Raw genomic sequence first — 17571 nt, 5'->3', positions numbered from 1 at the left:
CGTGTGCGATTCGGGATAGCTTCGCTGACAATACTTGCAGGTTGCACCACATCGAGTCTCCTCCCATCCTTAGAATCGTTTAAGCCAATACTCTCGAACCAATTTTACACTTTGATACGACCATCCTCTCTACCAAAAATGTCGAGATAAGCGGAACCGCTGACTACGTAAAAATAGTTAACTAAATATACTAAGAGGTCAGGAGTGCTGACATGGAACTGCTTGGCGGCGCGTTGCTGCTGGACACGGAACCAACAAAGGAGTTCGAGTGACGTTGCTCAAAATGCTAGTCATAAGAAGACGGTTGCTTGGGATCCATACCACCGGTGGTCAAGTCGCCGACGTGTGAAATCAAGTTATGGGAATGTGCAACCTACTCACATGACGGTTGGCAACTAACATGGAAGTAGCAAACATTATATAAGTTATATGACGGGATGTTAGAAAGCCAAGATCGCGCAAGCAAGCCTCAACTCTGCATGACAGTTGAGTAGACGCTCTCCTGACGCGTCAGACAGATGGGAGTGTTGAAAAGACCCGAGTATCGGTTCGATCACATTGGTTCTCGGCTTGACACATCAGACCAAGCGAGCTTTAAGATAGTGGTGAACGGCAAGATTTGATTGTATACACATATAATTAGGTCCTGTAGTAGTATCAGACTACCAACTTAATCCATACTCTTAGCTTGTGACCAGAAGTTTTCCATCTTCGTGCGCGACAAAACCTCGCGAACCTCGGCATCAGTCTCACAGACCTTGCTTGCCCATTTTCGAAAGGCTCTTGTCTTGACCTCACCTTCAAATACCAGCGTGCATTTGTTAGTGGACATGTCCTTCAGATCTCCCTTCTCGTCCTCCGCCATGAGCCACTGCCTAAGTTGGCCCTGCTTGCCCTCTCTGTCCCGCGAAGATGCATTTTCCGTCCAGTCGACTCTATTGAGCATAAGCTTTTTATACTGCTTAGCACTATGTTCTCCTCCTTCAACGATAACGAGGTTAAGCTTCGGGTGCATGATGCAGACGCCGGTAAGAGCCAACTGCTCAGCATTCTTGCCGATCTTGAAGCGATGTTGCCCATTTGCTAAACTTCTGATTTTGAATACCAAGACACGCAGACCCTTTGCCGCGTCCTTTTCCTGATTGGCTGCCAACTTCTCGTGTTTTTGGTCCTTTGATAGCTTCCGTTCCTCATTTGCTTCGAGATGTTTCTGGTGTCTCTCTGCAATCTCCCGGTTCACCCGGGCCTCAACAGCAGTAGGATCCTTGACGGCCTCCTCTCCGAGAACGCGCATGAGGTTCCCCTTCTTGACCTTGGGCGGCGGGGCAGGTACGAGGCCCAGGCGAATTTTCGCCTGTTCTTCCTTGAGGTCTGCCATCCTGCGTTGTCGTCGTAGCTTAGCCTGCTCCTTAGCAGTGAGGTACATGGCCTTGGGTGCTGGGATGTTTCTGTCCTGAGGCGGTTCCAATGCAACTGGGTGTTGCACGTATTCTGTGACAATGGTGTCCGCTGACAGCACTTTCACATGACCTGGATTAGAAATTACATCATAGGTCTTCCCGTCGACAAGGCCCTCATCCCACCACTCTAGATCTGGTGGATTCTCAACAACGAAATTTTTTTCAGCATCCATGTCTTCATCAATGCCAGCTTTCCGGGTTTGCTCAGCAATCCGCTTCTTCATAGCCTCGAGAGCGGCCTGCCTACGGAGGGCGTTCGCCTGCTGTATATACTTTCCTTTTTGATTGAAGACAAGCTGCCGGGATTGCCTTTGCCTTCCAGCCCCCCCCTGACTTGGAGCGGTCGTGTCTAGGTATGGGTTGGCCTTGGGACTACCGAGTGGAGATTCATTTTTCTGAGAGGGCGAGAATCTGAATCCATCCGTACTCAATCGCGGTTTCCCTGGTGCTTGGGCCGACTTCGAATCGCCACTCTTGGTTGCGGGTTTCCACTGCCCCAGATCCTCTAGCGCAGGGTGAAGCCCAACGTTCAAACCGCCCTTGGCTTTGCTCCCTTCGATCGCTGCCGCGACTCGAGCCTTGAGGGCATCCATACGGTTCATGGCGCCCTCTGGCTTATGTATTCGCGAAGTCGCGTCATGACGTGGCCCAAGGCCCGGCGATTGGTTTCGTCGTTCCATGACGTGCTGGCTATTTCTAAACCCGCGCGACAGCCAGAAAGCCCGCGAGCTCAGGAGTCTGCAAGGAGATGGCGAGTCAAGCCCCAGTAGCGTGTAACGCACAAGTGAAGTGTAGTCGCGCTCCCGCAATGACGGGGTCTTCGGCCACCGTCTAGTAGTCGAGACTGCTAAGAAGGCGATCGGCGTGAATTCGACGGACAAATGAGTGGATCTCGATATCGTTGGTAGCTTTGGGGGTTTAACACCACTGGAATTACGTGTCAGATCGAAGAAAGCCAACTAGCAGCGGCGGAAGAGGAGGACGAAGCGGTGACGTGGGACGTAGGATGCAGCCCAGATCGATCCGGACGTTTCAATTAGTACAGTCGGCCAGTACCTAGATAGCCAAGGTAGGCGGGCAAGAGGAAGCTGGTGGCGATGATGAATAGAAGTCCCTAAGGCACGCACGTATTTTCCACTTGAAGGCTGTAGGTAGTTGGAGCTCCACTCGCACTTGCTGCGCCTGATAACCAATAGGTAGGCTAGGAAGCTCCGGTGATTTCTGCCGCACTTGTCCGCCAAAAAGTATTTTCTTTTCCTCTATCTCTTTCCACCGCGATCGTAGTAGGCTAGGGTGACCACCCCACATCTACCTCTGAGGTGAAGAAAACTTGCACCTATCTACCATACCTACATACAACGTCAGTTCTTTCTCGAGAGGGCAGCAGACAAAAACGAATAGCCGCGCCGCAAACGGCATTGTTCGCGCTTGGATGTCACGCCAGCAAGCGGCCGCGTAGCCATGAATATCTCACAGCCCGTTCCGTCCGCAGTGGACAGTGTCGAGTTTAGCTTTTTGTCAAAGGATGAGATTCATGCCATCTCTGTCAAACAGATCAACAATGACACAACCTTCGACACCCTCCTGAACCCATCGCCAGGAGGCTTGTATGATCCTGCGCTTGGGTCTTGGGGCGATGCTCTGTAGGTGATCTCAACCAGTTTTTATGCTGTAGTCTATCTATTATATAGTCTATCTATTATACACACTGACTAGCATTTCAGTTGCGCAACATGCAATCTCGGACAGTCCGCCTGCCCCGGCCACCCGGGCCACATCGATCTACCCGCCCCTGTCTATCACCCTGTATTCATGGACCAGGTGCTCCGTTTGCTACGGGCACAATGCGCCAACTGCCACCGGTTCCGTCTGCGCCGACGAGATCTACACCGTTATGAATGCCTCTTCCGACTCCTCCAGCATGGACTTATAGCGGAGGCACAGGCAATTGATGCTATTGGAGAGAATTACCACGGTCTTGCCTCGGAAGGCATTCCGCAGGATGTTGTGAATGACTCGGATGACGACGACAATGGGGACGGTGTCATTCGTGCCCGTGATACTTATGTGCGCAGGGCGCTCGCTCAGCTTAGACTCAACCTTGGGGAGGTCCGGAGAGGCAAGCACGAGGGCTCTTCAGAAATGCGCAGCGCTCTTACTAGTGACTTCTTTAAAGATATTGTCAAGACCAGGCAGTGCGCAAGTTGTCGTGCCATTGCACCAAAATACAGGAAAGACAGGTTTGTCAAGATCTTCGAGACGCCTCTCTCATCAAAAGAACTTGCCAAAAATACCGAAGCCGGAATCAAACAACGTGACGCCATCCTGGCTGGTCAAAAGTCGAAGACTAAGAGTAGGAGCGGATATGCCTCTGACGAAGGCATTGCTGATCTTGAGTCACTTCCGTCTGACGAGGAGCAATCTATAAATGCCGATGAAGGCGAAGGCGACGAGTTAGATGAGCTTGGAAATGTCGTCACAGGCGACTCGAAGCCAAAGTCCAATGCTGCGGCACCTCCCCATCGTTATCTCACTCCAGTAGAGGTGAGAAGCCGGCTACGACTTTTATTCAAGAATGAACAAGAATTGTTATCTCTAGTCTACAGCAGAAAGCCTACCAGCAAAAAGATGGGGCCGATTACGCCAGACATTTTCTTCCTGGACGCAATTTTGGTCCCCCCCAACCGATACCGACCGGAGGCTCGCACGGGTGATGCCCAAGTTACAGAAGCCCAGCAGAACTCGCTGTATAAACTAATATTGCGGAGTTCCACGAAGTTCAGCTCCATCTTTGCAGACGTTCAGAACGGAAGAACGAATGGAGGAAATTTCAGGCAGATGTCTTCACTCCACGAAGTCTGGACAGAGCTTCAAGACTGTGTGAATTCTCTCATCGACAAAACGAAGAATCCCGTGCAAGGCGCTGCCTCAAAGCGGAACGAGGATGGGATCAAACAGAAGCTCGAGAAGAAGGAGGGTTTGTTCCGGAAGAACATGATGGGCAAACGAGTAAATTACGCAGCACGGAGTGTGATCTCGCCGGATCCCAATATCGAAACCAATGAGATAGGCGTACCCCCTGTGTTCGCTCGAAAATTGACTTATCCGGAGCCAGTTACAAGCCACAACTTCAAAGACATGCAACAAGCTGTGATCAACGGTGTTGACAAATGGCCTGGAGCTTCGGCTATCGAAAACGAAAACGGTCAGATCATAAATCTGAGGAACAAATCCCTCGAGGATCGTGTCTCTCTTGCCAACCAGCTTCTCGCCCCAACCAACAATAACTTTAGTGGTATGCGCAACAAAAAGGTTCACCGGCACCTGACAAATGGTGACGTTGTCTTGATGAATCGTCAGCCAACCTTGCACAAGCCATCCATAATGGGCCATCGCGTTCGAGTTCTGCCCGGGGAAAAGACCATCCGCATGCATTATGCAAACTGCAATACGTACAATGCCGATTTCGATGGTGATGAGATGAACATGCACTTTCCTCAAAACGAGATTGCGCGAGCAGAGGCACTGCAGCTTGCAGATACGGATCACCAGTACATCTCTGGGACTGCAGGAAAGCCTCTACGTGGTTTGATTCAGGACCATCTCTCTGTTTCGGTCGCTCTATGTAATAGAGACACGTTTTTTGACCGAGCTGCATATCAACAGTTGATCTACAGTGCACTCCGTCCAGAGAGCGGCCACGTGCTTGGAGAGCGGCTCGAACTGGTACCGCCCGCCGTGCTCAAGCCGATAGCCCGCTGGACAGGAAAACAAGTTATCACGACTATCCTCAAGAATATCAAGCCATCCAATTGCGGAGAGTTGTGGATGAATGGAAAGAGTTCGATTCCTGCCGCTCGTTGGGGCCAGAATTCGGAAGAAGGCACGGTCCTCTTCCGTGATGGCGAGTTTATCTCAGGCATTTTAGACAAAGCGCAGCTAGGACCTAGCTCTGGTGGCTTTGTACATTCCGTTCACGAGGTATATGGACCGGCTGTCGCCGGGAAGCTTTTAAGCAGTATGGGCCGTCTGCTGACACGATACTTGACTATGCGAGCGTTCACTTGCGGCATGGATGACTTGAAGCTCACACGCGATGGCGAGATGTGGCGAAGGCAGAAGCTTGAGGCTGCTGGCCGCATCGGTCTTCAAGTTGCAGCCAAATACGTCACCCTCGATGAGCAGAGGCCAAAGGAGAACGACCCAGAACTTCTTAGCCGGCTAGAAGAGGTCATGAGAGACGACAATAAGCAGGAAGGATTGGACATATTAATGAATAACAGTTGTGCGGAGCTATCGAGCCAGATTACCAAAGCTTGTCTACCCGATGGGCTCGAGAAACAATTCCCGAAGAATCAAATGCAATCGATGACTACTTCAGGAGCCAAGGGTGGCCTCGTCAACGCGAACTTGATTTCCTGTAATCTTGGGCAGCAAGTTCTTGAAGGAAGACGGGTACCGGTGATGGTCAGTGGCAAGACATTGCCAAGCTTCCGACCCTTCGACACAAATGTGCGAGCTGGAGGTTATGTTGTCAATCGATTCTTGACAGGGATCCGGCCGCAGGAGTATTACTTCCATCACATGGCTGGCAGAGAAGGTCTGATTGACACGGCTGTCAAAACCTCCCGATCCGGATACCTTCAAAGATGCTTGATCAAAGGCATGGAGGGTCTTGAGATTGCTTATGACACATCTGTGCGTGACTCCGATGGTACCATGGTGCAATTTCTGTTTGGTGAGGATGGTTTGGATATCACAAAGCAGAAGTATCTCACTGACTTCGGCTTCTTGCTGCAAAACTTTGAGTCCCAGCTTGCACAGACGAGATATCAGGATGCAGCTGCGTATGGTCTGTTTGAACACAAGGAGGATTTCAACAAGAAGAGCAAAATCGCAGTCAAGAAGGCGAAAGCAAACATCATCAACACTGATGAACCTGTAAACTGTCTTGCGAACCCCGTTAGGCATGCATTTGCTACCTCTGAGAAATTTTACGGGGCATTGATGGATTATATCAAAGAAAACAAGGACGGTATCATCAAGGAAAAGGGTGTCAACCAGCAGATCGTACCTGGGAGGATCTCACTTTCACGGAAGCACGTTGAAAAGGTCATGGCTGCTAAATATATGAGGTCGCTTGTGGAACCTGGCGAAGCTGTGGGCATTGTTGCTGGCCAGTCCGTTGGGGAGCCATCCACACAGATGACACTGAACACATTCCATTTGGCTGGTCATTCGGCCAAGAACGTCACCCTTGGTATTCCTCGCCTGAGAGAGATCCTTATGACCGCAAGCGACAAGATCTCAACACCTTCTATGACATTGATTCTCAATGAGGAGCTTGGAGAACAGGAGGGCCGTGAATTTGCGAAGAGCATCAGCGTCCTGCCCTTGTCGCATGTTCTTGACAAAGCAGTAGTCCAAGAGCGAGTCGGCAAGGGCATCGCCTATCCGTTGGCGAAGATTTACAATGTTCGACTAGATTTCTTCTCATCTGAAGAGTACACCAGCGCATATTGCATCACCATCACGGATGTACTGGACACTGTCGAAAAGAAACTCCTGCCAAACCTCCAGGGCTTAATCACCCGAGAGATCAAGAAGAAAAAGGGCTCTGACGTTAGCGCCGCCACTCCGGAGATCGGTGTGAAGACCGGCGTCGTAGAAATGGCACGGCCAAATGCAGAAAGCAGCGGTCGAAACGGGGATGATGACGATGACGACGAGGAAGGCGACGATGATGCCACAAACGCCAAGCAAAAAGCCAACAGGAGCGAGGCAGTGTCGTATGGGCCAAATGACGAGGATGATGACGCCATTCAAACACGACTAGAGCGCGAGGCTTCACCAGCCGAGGACGAAGAACTAGAGGATGAAGGCTTTGGAGGTAGTCCACCGCCGGAGGAAGCTAATGACGATGAAGCCTCGTCCGACGCCGAAATGGAGGCTCTAAGCAAGTCCCGGGAGAGCCGAGTCAAGTCGAAAAATACGCATGTCTCCCAATTCCAGTGCGATAATCTGTCTGGCGAGTGGTGTACTTTCACACTTGAATTCGACGTCAGTATCCCGAAGTTGCTCATGTTGAACCTTGTGCAGGAGGCTGTGCGCAAAACACTTGTGCATCAAGTGCCAGGCATTGGCCAATGCACATTTGTCCCCGACGAGAAGATGTTGGACACTCAGACTGGGCAGGAGGTGGAGATGCCTGTTGTGCATACAAATGGTGTCAATCTCCAAGCGATGCAAAATTACGGGGGTTTCATCAATCCGAACAGGATATCGACAAACGATATTGCTGCTGTCTTGACAAACTACGGGGTTGAGGCATGTCGAAACAATATTATTCGTGAGTTGAGCAACGTCTTCGGATCGCACGGGATCAGCGTAGACAACCGGCATCTGAACTTGATTGGCGACTACATGACACGCAACGGCGGCTTTACGCCATTCAACAGGATGGGTCTCAAAGGAAACGTTAGCCCATTCACCAAGATGAGCTTCGAAACTACACTCGCATTCCTCAAAGACGCACTTCTTGACGGCGACTGGGACAATCTCGCATCACCGAGCAGTCGGCTTGTTATGGGTCGCCTAGGAAAGGTAGGAACCGGCGCTTTCAACGTCCTAACAAGAGTGCCGCAACAGCACTTTGACCCCTTGCGAGCGTAACTATAGCCATGGAGGTCTCCGAGGGTGGAGATGTTGATCCCGGCATAGCGTTGTGTCCCCAGGATGCACCCAAGTTCTATAATTGTCAGTTAACAGATAGCACCATGGAGTCAGAAATTGATAGGGATTCAAAGTTATCAAGATTTGAACAAGCGACAAAACGGCCGAGTAGCGTTTCTTCTATTCACCTCCCCGTATTGCGGAGTGATGCAAATACCTACGATGCATTGTTTTGTGATGTGGACCGCACTCTTGACAGGAAGCATTACGCATTGGCCTATTTAACATTGCACGGTTGTAGTACGCATTGGCGTGAACCCAGTTTGTAGGCATGTGTTTAAGCCTTAGCTTTACCTTCGTGTCCACGTACATGCCAGAGGTAAAGCCACATGACCGCCACATACGCGCAAGGAACACCGGACAAAATTTACCTCGCTACGCATTGCCCTGGCGCGTATCGGGCGCGGTAGACAAAAGAGACAAAACAAACCCCGGAAGGGACCAACTCCACAAGGAACAAGTCGTACGCTAGCAGGGCACCGGGACAGGTCACAGGCATGGGAAACAAGGTACGATATGGTCATGAACCTGCGTTTAACGTGTGCAGCTCCCCTAAGCTGCAAATCTTAAATGTACACCCCTTGTGCAAAGCAATCGCATCATGAACGCCGTGATTAACCCTTTCCCTTGTGGACCATCGTCAACCAAGCATTGCAAATGTCAAAATCGTGAACCACCCATCAAAAACCCGAGACCAGGCGTTTAAGAGGCGGCTTAGTTGCGCTCACCACGGAGGCGGCGGGCAAGCTGGATGTCCTTCTAGAAGGTTGTTAGCAATGATATCGATGAATGTTTCATGTGATCGCAGGCCACTTACGGATTGGATGGTGACACGCTTGGCGTGGATGGCGCACAGGTTGGTGTCCTCGAAGAGGGAGACGAGGTAAGACTCGACGGACTCCTGCAGAGCACCGATGGCAGAGGACTGGAAGCGGAGATCGGACTTGAAGTCCTGGGCGATCTCACGAACCTGTGGCGGAGCGCGTTAGCCATGATGCTGGGTTATGTTATGGAGCCACGACCGCGTCAGGGTGGATGCGCGACGCGCCGCGGTAGAAATCAGAGGATGGAGGCTTACCAGACGCTGGAAGGGGAGCTTGCGGATCAGAAGCTCAGTGGACTTCTGGTAGCGACGAATCTCACGGAGAGCAACGGTACCAGGCTTGTAGCGATGAGGCTTCTTGACACCTCCGGTGGAGGGGGCGCTCTTGCGGGCGGCCTTGGAGGCGAGCTGCTTACGGGGAGCCTTGCCACCAGTGGACTTACGGGCGGTCTGCTTGGTGCGGGCCATTGCGAATGATGTTGGTGATGATAGTGGAAGGTTGTTTGATGATGATCGCGATGTGCGATGATGAGTTGTTGATGGATGGATGGGGAGTGTGGTTGTTGGGTGTGTGTGATGAAAGAGGAGAAGATTGGGGAGAGGGGGTGGGGGGCGAGAGGTTTAAGTAGGCAGCTGTGGTGGGCTGGCGCTGGACGGCTGATTAGGCGGGCGCGCTTGCCTCTTTTTTTCGATAATAACAATTTTTGGGTTTTTGGGGTGGGGTGCCTGGTGTGTCTTGCTTGGGTGTTTTGGGTGTGTTGGATTGCAAATGCGGGAGCCAAAGCGCCTTAGTAAAATGGCAAGTGATGGCCGCTTTTTTGGGAGGGGAAATGGAACGCGGTTTTTGGCAGCAGGAAATGGCCCGTGTGTGCTCCTGTCTTTCTTGTAGGAAAGCCGCCCAGGAATATGCGGGAAGGGGCGAACGCCATGGACGCTAGACCAAGATGGGTGGCGCTGACGCAGGTGGTGCCGATTTTCCATTGGTCCGCGCCTGGCAGTTGGGAATGGATCAGTGTCTCTAGGGATCCACTTTCTTCTTTGGGATGCGATGGAAGGACGACTCATCTGGTATTAGGCAGTGACACAAGGACACTCCCATCAATCGCTTGACTGCGAAGAGACTACCTAGGTACCTACCTACCTAACCTAACCTAACACACATACATGGATACTGCTTTCAAAGGCTTGCTATTTTGTTTCTTCCAGACCACGACCTACCTAGGTACCCACGATGAAACGTAAGTTAGTTGACAATGTAGGATTGGAAAGGAACCGCAACAGGAAATGGATGGCTGACAGTGTGCCTACTGCTGTCTCGTCCTTAGCAGGCAACTCATATATGACTCGGCAGTTTCCATTCTGACATATGTGTGCTGTAACTGATGTCTACAGGCGTAGGCATAACCAGTACCCAGCAACCAAAGCACTGGAAGACTCGTCGAGAGTTGCTCGGAAACGACGTCTTGCAATACATGAACCTGTCGCAAAAGTGGCATCCAGCACGGCCCTAGCTGCATATTTGTCTTTTGCGAATAGTTAGGTGGAGGACAGCCAGTGAGGTCTTCTGCTTTACACAGATGGATGTGGTGAGACCACATGGCAAATCAGGGCCAGACTATTTTGGATAAGGCAAGACAGCAATGGTGCGCGTCCTTTGTCCATTTCACTAGGATAAGTACAGTCACATCAGGTCATTGGCCAGGCTGAATGGAAGGCCCAATCTGCACCAAGATCTACCTCTTGTAACATCTACTCTGTATGCTTGCCCGAGGTGCTGTACTCTACATATGGTACTGTCTGCCTAAGTATGCAGTAGATAGGTATTGAAGGAAAGCCGGGGTCCTGCCGACGTAGGTATCCATGGTAATGCAGGCGGATGCTCAATGTAGCCAATAGAAAATCTGCACTGGACCAACTGTCAGACAAGGGAAGACGGTGGACCCGATTGTGCAAGTCCCGTTTATTTTATTACTCGTGTTTTTTTGTTGTCGATTTATTTGCCATTCTACGTGTGTCTTAGGTAAGTAAATGGATCCCTTGAACTGCAACTTGGCATGGAAAGGTCTGATTTGATTGGTAAAACCCTTTGGGGAGAGACAGGGGGGGGGATAAACAAGTCGAAAACACACACGGCGGGCGGCCCCTGCGCCGCGCCTTGCCTTGCCTTGCCTTGCCTTGCCTTGCCTCGCTACGCGCCTACATTAAGTTAGGTACCGACCGAAAATCAGCCAACCAGCCAGCCAACTACAGTACCTACCTTAGCCCGCCCGGCCCAGATCAGTGACTGATTTGATCTGCTTTCGCCGCACAGCTACCGCACCCCGTCCTCGTACTTAATCTCGCCCTTCCCCACGTCCGACCTCACCCACCCTCTCCGATCTCATTCAACCACCACCATCCATCATCATCATCGTCCTCGTGCACTACCCTTAGCGGTATCTATTACAACTCACCCCACCATTCACAAACCCCATCACCAATCAACATGACTGGACGTAAGTTATTTCCACCTTCCCGATCATCCCCATGACCATGTACTCGCACATAACTACCTCTTTGCTACCTCTTATTCATCCGGGCCGGTCACTGACGCGTTCTTTAGGCGGCAAGGGCGGCAAGGGCCTCGGCAAGGGTGGCGCCAAGCGTCACCGAAAGATTCTTCGCGACAACATTCAGGGTATTACCAAGCCCGCTATCCGACGTCTCGCTCGTCGTGGTGGTGTCAAGCGTATCTCTGCCAGTAAGTTGCTTCCTATCAGGAGCCCCACTCTACGACGCGTCGCGCGCCGCTAACCTTTGTCCTCTTTCAGTGATCTATGAGGAGACCCGAGGTGTCCTCAAGTCCTTCCTCGAGGGTGTCATCCGTGACGCCGTCACCTACACTGAGCACGCCAAGCGAAAGACCGTCACCTCCCTGGACGTCGTCTACGCCCTGAAGCGCCAAGGCCGCACCCTGTACGGTTTCGGTGGTTAAACGTCATGATTCATGTCTGTCACGATTGTTTTTAAGGAGGGGTCGGCATGGTTTGGACTGTGATGATGATTATGGGATTCGGTTTCTGCTTTGGGTTCTCTGTACCATACGGGCAATCAACGGTGTTCAGCACGGATAACATAATTGATTCCCCCCAGTGCATAAGGGGGTCTTGCACTACGATTTGTTGTACCTCTTGTCTTGCTCTTGTGTCTGTCTGTTCAAAGGGTGCATCGTGGCCTGGCGTGACTTTTGTTTACCTAAGAACGCGTCGTGCCGTTAGCCTTTGTATCGCCGTTCCATGCTGCACCCTACAAGTCGGCCTTTAGTGCTTACATGTCCATATCCCAGTGTTAGTAATAATGCTTGTAATCCCATGTCTCGCTGGGCGCCCCGCCGTGTGCTGTCCTTTCTTATCGTGGCTATAAGTCATTGCTGGTCTGGTGTCATCCCTGTGGGTGTAAGAACAGCTTCTCCTGTGTGGTGAGGCAAGGCACACCACTAGGCTACAATCGAACATGTATGGCCTGGGGTCTGGGTCTGGGTCTGTAATGTCCTGGACAGTTTCCCTGTTGTAATCAGATCTAATTCGTGGATGATTTGGTGTTGGAAGCAGTAGTTCTGATTTCCGCAGTGTTGTGCGGTGGTACTAACTCGCATGTGCGTAAGACCCTGTGCTTCCCTGTGGTTCGTCCTGTGCATCCGTGTCTGGAACTTGGTGGTGGATATGCTATCGGTACATGTAGGGTATCTTGTTGTAGAGAACAGTCGTCTACTTGCTCTGCAATGCTCGCTACTTTTTTGCCGAAAATCTCGGCCGTGGTGCCTGTTATTCAGGTCATCAGATCTAATGAGTTAGCTGTGACACTACAATTAGGCACTCGTCGTCACCGTATCAAACCCCGCGTCTGTCCCCTCTTGTCTTGAAAGCCCAAGACATCCATGGCTACCGGTGTATGACTTATTAGCTTTTGCACATGAACTCGAGTGTCTGAACTCAGTCTCTGGTATGGCGTGCTCTTGGTGACAACTTTATAGATTACCGGGAATTGTACTTCCCGGCTCTAATGTAGTCCTTATGTCGTAATTGGGGGGTTTTTTTTTTCTTTCATACATCTTATTTAGTAATAGTAGTATACTAGGAGATAGCTACGCTGGAATCAGAGTATTATCTACACTTTACATTGGTTATTCTCCTGTGTGTATCTAGTGCTATATACTGGCATTACGAGTCTTTGGCCGAGTTATTGCTTTGACTGAATGGTACCTAGGGACCATATGATTGGTCTATCAAGCCATTGTTATTCCGAACCTCTCGTTGCTTGATACCTCGCTTCCCTGGGGAAGTAAGGCAATCACATTTCCTGTTGCAAATACGAGTGGAAAACTCAACCGTCCTCTCTGGATATGTTCTGTTACAGGCAATATGGCATTCTGGTCATGACTCCCAGCCTGTATTCGCGTCAGCATGCGTCTGGAAACTAACGTGATACCCACACAAAGTCGTGTTACCGTTTTGTGATTTGACCTGATGTCGGGCTAATAGACTTCGCTGGGTATGGATATATTGTGGGATATCAGACAATCAACTGGCGGGGATGATTACGTGTGTGTTGATTGCTATTGCAGTACGATTTTTACTTTTTCTGTAGTGTGGACTGTGAGCAAAGGTTTCTCCCAATAGTCTTGTGGCATCTCCCTTATGTCCCGAGGAGTCATGTATTTGAGTTTACTTGGGTAGCTCAACTCCATGAAGACAACTTGGACATAACCACATCGAATTATTCAACCAATGAATGCCACGTGGCAGCATAGGGCCCTATCGATTTCCCCTGTGTCCGCTGCGTATACAGCTCCGTGTTAATCGTTTATTTCCCAGTGACTTCACTGTTTCCCTCGTTGAAGACCGACGGCTTGATCCCGGGGAGAAGGAGACAACTAATTATTGTGATGGTGAAATTCAATGCTACATCCTTGTAGTCGCGGTTGTCAAACACATGACCATTACGTCTTGCGGCGTGAGGTACTCTCTCTATTTTTTTTGACACATGCCCGGATAGAGCATTGGACATATGTTTCTTATGATCACGCTTTCCGGGGTAGTAAAGCGGTGAGAACAGTCATACTGACGATGTTCGCTTAGCATGTAAAGTTGACCTAGTGTCGCCATGGTGTGTACTGATATCCGGCTGCGTGTAGCGGAGATTGACGTATGGCTTCGCTATCTACCCTTCACGGCCTGTCTTTTTCGTTAGCAGCAGGATATTCTACTGGAAAGTCTACTGGATCCTGTCAAGCTTTAAATGTCCGTCCATGACCCTCGTGTCGCCGAACGTAAAATGTGATGCTTTAAATAGCCCATAAACAAAAGGTTTAAGCTTAACATATACTCCTATCTCAGTCCAACTAGTATTTCAGCATAGCTCATGGTGGCACCCCCCGTATCGGGCCGAGTGTCTGGCAGCCGTTTGTGCGGCAGCAACCCAGGCGAGAATTTTAGATGGTGCCATTTCACATCAAAATTAAGGTTTACGCGAACATCCTGGAGATGGAGGGTCTTTTGGCCCGACAAAGGGTTCCCTTGGCACGGTTTCTTCGGATGTATCTGCGACGGCATTACCACGTTGATGCCTCGTATACTGGGACGTGGAAGGAAGCACACATTTCATAAATTGCGTGGAGAACCCTGTCAATTAATTTGTCCTCTATAAAACGATATTCAGCCATGGAATATATATTCAGGTACGACTGTTTCTCTCCTCACAAGGGATTGAGACCTGCCTAGGAAGATGCCTGCCTGTAGATTTCCAAACGCTACTTATGATATATATGATCCCCCGGTACGGCCCACGAGAGAGAGATAGGGCAGGTCGAGCAAGTAAGACACGATGCGGCATGCTTTCCGATGGTGTTCGGAGCGTTTCGAGACATGCCACTCTTCCAATATTCCACGACGTGAAATTATCGGGAAGCACGAGTCAGGCACAGAGGGGATAAGGGGACGCAAGCTGAAAGCGTTGCACTACTTGGACAGGCGAGCTGAAGTCGCACGGCTTCTAGCAGCTGAAACAAATACACTACGCCGAATTTGGCCGTAAAGTTTCGCTGCGGCCGAGGTGGTCTAGTGTTCATTCCTCATATTCCAGCTCACAACGGTACGGTGGTTTTTAGCGCACGAGTCGGGGCTGTGAACTTTTGAAGCATCATTGAGCCGGACAATCGGACACGGTTCACATTGGTGAGAATTTTGCAGTTAAAGGAACTATTAAAGGCATGATCATGGGCCGGAAAGATAATATACTCTCTATAGCCTGTGCTTTACCACCAAGCAACTCTCAGGACAACTATCCAACATATTAGACACGGGAGCGTCACCATTGACATCGAAAAATGAGCACAGCCGTCGGGAACGTGACACTCGCAACCACCCATGCTGCTGAACCCCTACCTCAGCAAGGGCGGTTTGTCGTGCCGGACCCAGCCCGCAAGACCATTGTCGTGGTCACTGGGGAATTCGTTGGAACCTTCATGTTCCTACTCCTCTCGTTCATCGGAACTCAAACTGCTATTGTCACCAACTCTGACGACCCCAATGCGCCACTTCTGCCTTTCAGCCTGCTATACATCGCATCATCTTTTGGCGTAGCGCTTGCGGTCAATGTTTGGGTATTCTATCGTGTCACCGGGGGAATGTTCAACCCAGCCGTATGTCAATCGCGATGCAGAATACAAAGGATAAGCCATCTAATCAGTATAGGTGACTCTTGGTCTCGTCTTGGTCGGTGCTGTTAAGCCGGTCCGTGGTCTTTGTGTCCTGGCTGCCCAACTCGTGGCTGCCATCGCTGCCGCCGCCGCCGTAGACGGTTTGCTCCCCGGACCACTTCTGGTCGCCAACAAATTGGGTGGTGGCGCGAGTGTCGTTCAGGGTCTCTTCATAGAGATACTACTCACTGCCCAGCTCGTCCTTACAGTTTTCTTCCTCGCAGTAGAGAAGCATCGAGCAACATTTCTTGGCCCGCTTGGCATTGGAATGGCAGTATTTATCGCTCATATCGTAGCCACAAATTGGACTGGCACCTCCAGTAAGTAGTTCCATATACCCTGTCTTATTACAACGGCTGTGTCTCCGGGAGGAAAGTCGAACTACACCCGGCCCTGGGATAGTTGACCAACGCTGAACGCCATAGTTAACCCGGCTCGATCTTTCGGGCCCGCAGTCGTTACTGGTTTCGTGGATTACCACTGGATATACTGGATTGGTCCACTCACTGGCGCTTTGCTTGCCTTTGCTGTGTATCGCCTATTCAAATGGCTCGAGTACCAGACCGCAAATCCCGGGCAAGATTCTGATGATCTGGAAAAGGCAACTAGCCCTGCTGAGAAGATAGAATCTTCGGTTGGCTCCAGTGCTTGTAGCTGCAGGTCACCGTCCCGCAGGCCTTGAGGGGCTCGATGTCTCGGTTCCCTAGACCACGCTCGTGTGTTATTCAAGATGCACGCACCGCTGAAATGCTTCGAGTGCTACGAGTCTACTCCTCACTTGGTCCCCAGCTGGCAGACGATACCTGTTAATATCAAGCTTAGCTTAATTACATTTCGCATATACCGACCTTGTGTATGTATGGAAACAGCGGTAAACCATGGACACTGAACGGTCGTCATGGTGGTGGCATGCTTACGAATGTTTGGAGTAGAGAAAAAACTCAACCATATACTTTTAATATTGATAAACGTATAACTTATAATTCCGAGTAGTGAGCATAGCCACCAAAGAGCTTTACTATGTCATGTGATATAGAACTAATGTAACAGAGCACAATATGCGTGCATTGTCTCAGATGTTAACTTTGTAAATAGCTATGTAACGATACCATATAGCTACCTGGCCAGGTGGCTGGGTGGGAAAAAGGGCCTTACAGGTGGCGGCCACCTGGCGACCACCTGGCGCCTACACCTTATCTAGGCTAAGTGGCCTACAGCCACCTACCTAGATCTGTAGCCTTCAACACACGTTCTACGCCTACGGTGCGTTAGGTGCGTAAGGGACCGGTTTCCTTGCAAGCTAGGTCAATTATAGAGGCCTATAGGCACGACTGTGCCTTTTCAACTTTTAGGCCAATCAGCTTATCTTTCACTTCTCTAGGCACTAGAGTCAGTACTTTAGAATGAAGTACTAGCTTATTCGGCTTTTCAGTTAGTCTATTTTCAGCTTAATTGACTATAGCTGATTGGCTCCTATTAAGTATATTTACTTTAAAGATAAATTAAATATATATAAAAACTATAAGTAAATACACGGTAAATAAAGTAGTATAATTTAGTAAGTATTATTGTTTTAGCTATTCTTAATAGTACTAACGTATTCGCATAACGAGCGGCCCAACATAGCGAGTGGCCTACTTGAAAAACATATAGTTAAGGCCGATTTTAATATCCCTATTAAAACCACCAAACCTTACTAAAAATAGATATAACTTAACATATAGCTTATTAACTATATAATATTATATATATTTGAGTTTTACCTTATTAAGCTTAGTAAATGTTGAGATATAGAGAGTAGTATAACGGGCCAGATAGAT

At 50.0% G+C, this 17571-nt stretch overlaps 5 protein-coding genes across 5 annotated transcripts; 3 read left to right on the top strand and 2 right to left on the bottom strand.

Annotated features, from left to right (window-relative positions):
- Positions 1-670: 670 nt before the first annotated feature.
- UCRPA7_148 (putative u4 u6 small nuclear ribonucleoprotein prp3 protein) lies at positions 671-2062 on the bottom strand (the record flags this gene model as incomplete). The annotated part of the gene is made up of 2 exons (XM_007912746.1): positions 671-1737; positions 1888-2062. 2 exons carry the CDS (start codon positions 2060-2062, stop codon positions 671-673), a joined length of 1242 nt encoding a protein of 413 aa, XP_007910937.1.
- A 1210-nt stretch (positions 2063-3272) lies between these two features.
- On the top strand, positions 3273-8132 carry UCRPA7_147 (putative dna-directed rna polymerase i subunit rpa1 protein; the record flags this gene model as incomplete). Its single annotated transcript, XM_007912745.1, has 1 exon — positions 3273-8132. One exon carries the CDS (start codon positions 3273-3275, stop codon positions 8130-8132), a length of 4860 nt encoding a protein of 1619 aa, XP_007910936.1.
- A 774-nt stretch (positions 8133-8906) lies between these two features.
- Positions 8907-9483, bottom strand: UCRPA7_146 (putative histone 3 protein; the record flags this gene model as incomplete). Its single annotated transcript, XM_007912744.1, has 3 exons — positions 8907-8951; positions 9010-9162; positions 9271-9483. The coding sequence occupies 3 exons, from the start codon at positions 9481-9483 to the stop codon at positions 8907-8909; spliced, it is 411 nt and encodes a 136-aa protein (XP_007910935.1).
- A 2017-nt stretch (positions 9484-11500) lies between these two features.
- Positions 11501-11989, top strand: UCRPA7_145 (putative histone h4 protein; the record flags this gene model as incomplete). The annotated part of the gene is made up of 3 exons (XM_007912743.1): positions 11501-11510; positions 11618-11755; positions 11826-11989. 3 exons carry the CDS (start codon positions 11501-11503, stop codon positions 11987-11989), a joined length of 312 nt encoding a protein of 103 aa, XP_007910934.1.
- A 3390-nt stretch (positions 11990-15379) lies between these two features.
- Positions 15380-16079, top strand: UCRPA7_144 (putative aquaporin protein; the record flags this gene model as incomplete). Its single annotated transcript, XM_007912742.1, has 2 exons — positions 15380-15694; positions 15747-16079. The coding sequence occupies 2 exons, from the start codon at positions 15380-15382 to the stop codon at positions 16077-16079; spliced, it is 648 nt and encodes a 215-aa protein (XP_007910933.1).
- Between the last annotated feature and the right edge of the window lie 1492 nt (positions 16080-17571).

The sequence above is a fragment of the Phaeoacremonium minimum genome (assembly GCF_000392275.1).
Source record: "Phaeoacremonium minimum UCRPA7 unplaced genomic scaffold PA7_03_scaffold_8, whole genome shotgun sequence".
NCBI lineage: Eukaryota > Fungi > Ascomycota > Sordariomycetes > Togniniales > Togniniaceae > Phaeoacremonium > Phaeoacremonium minimum.
This window is presented reverse-complemented; position numbering and strand designations above follow the sequence as displayed.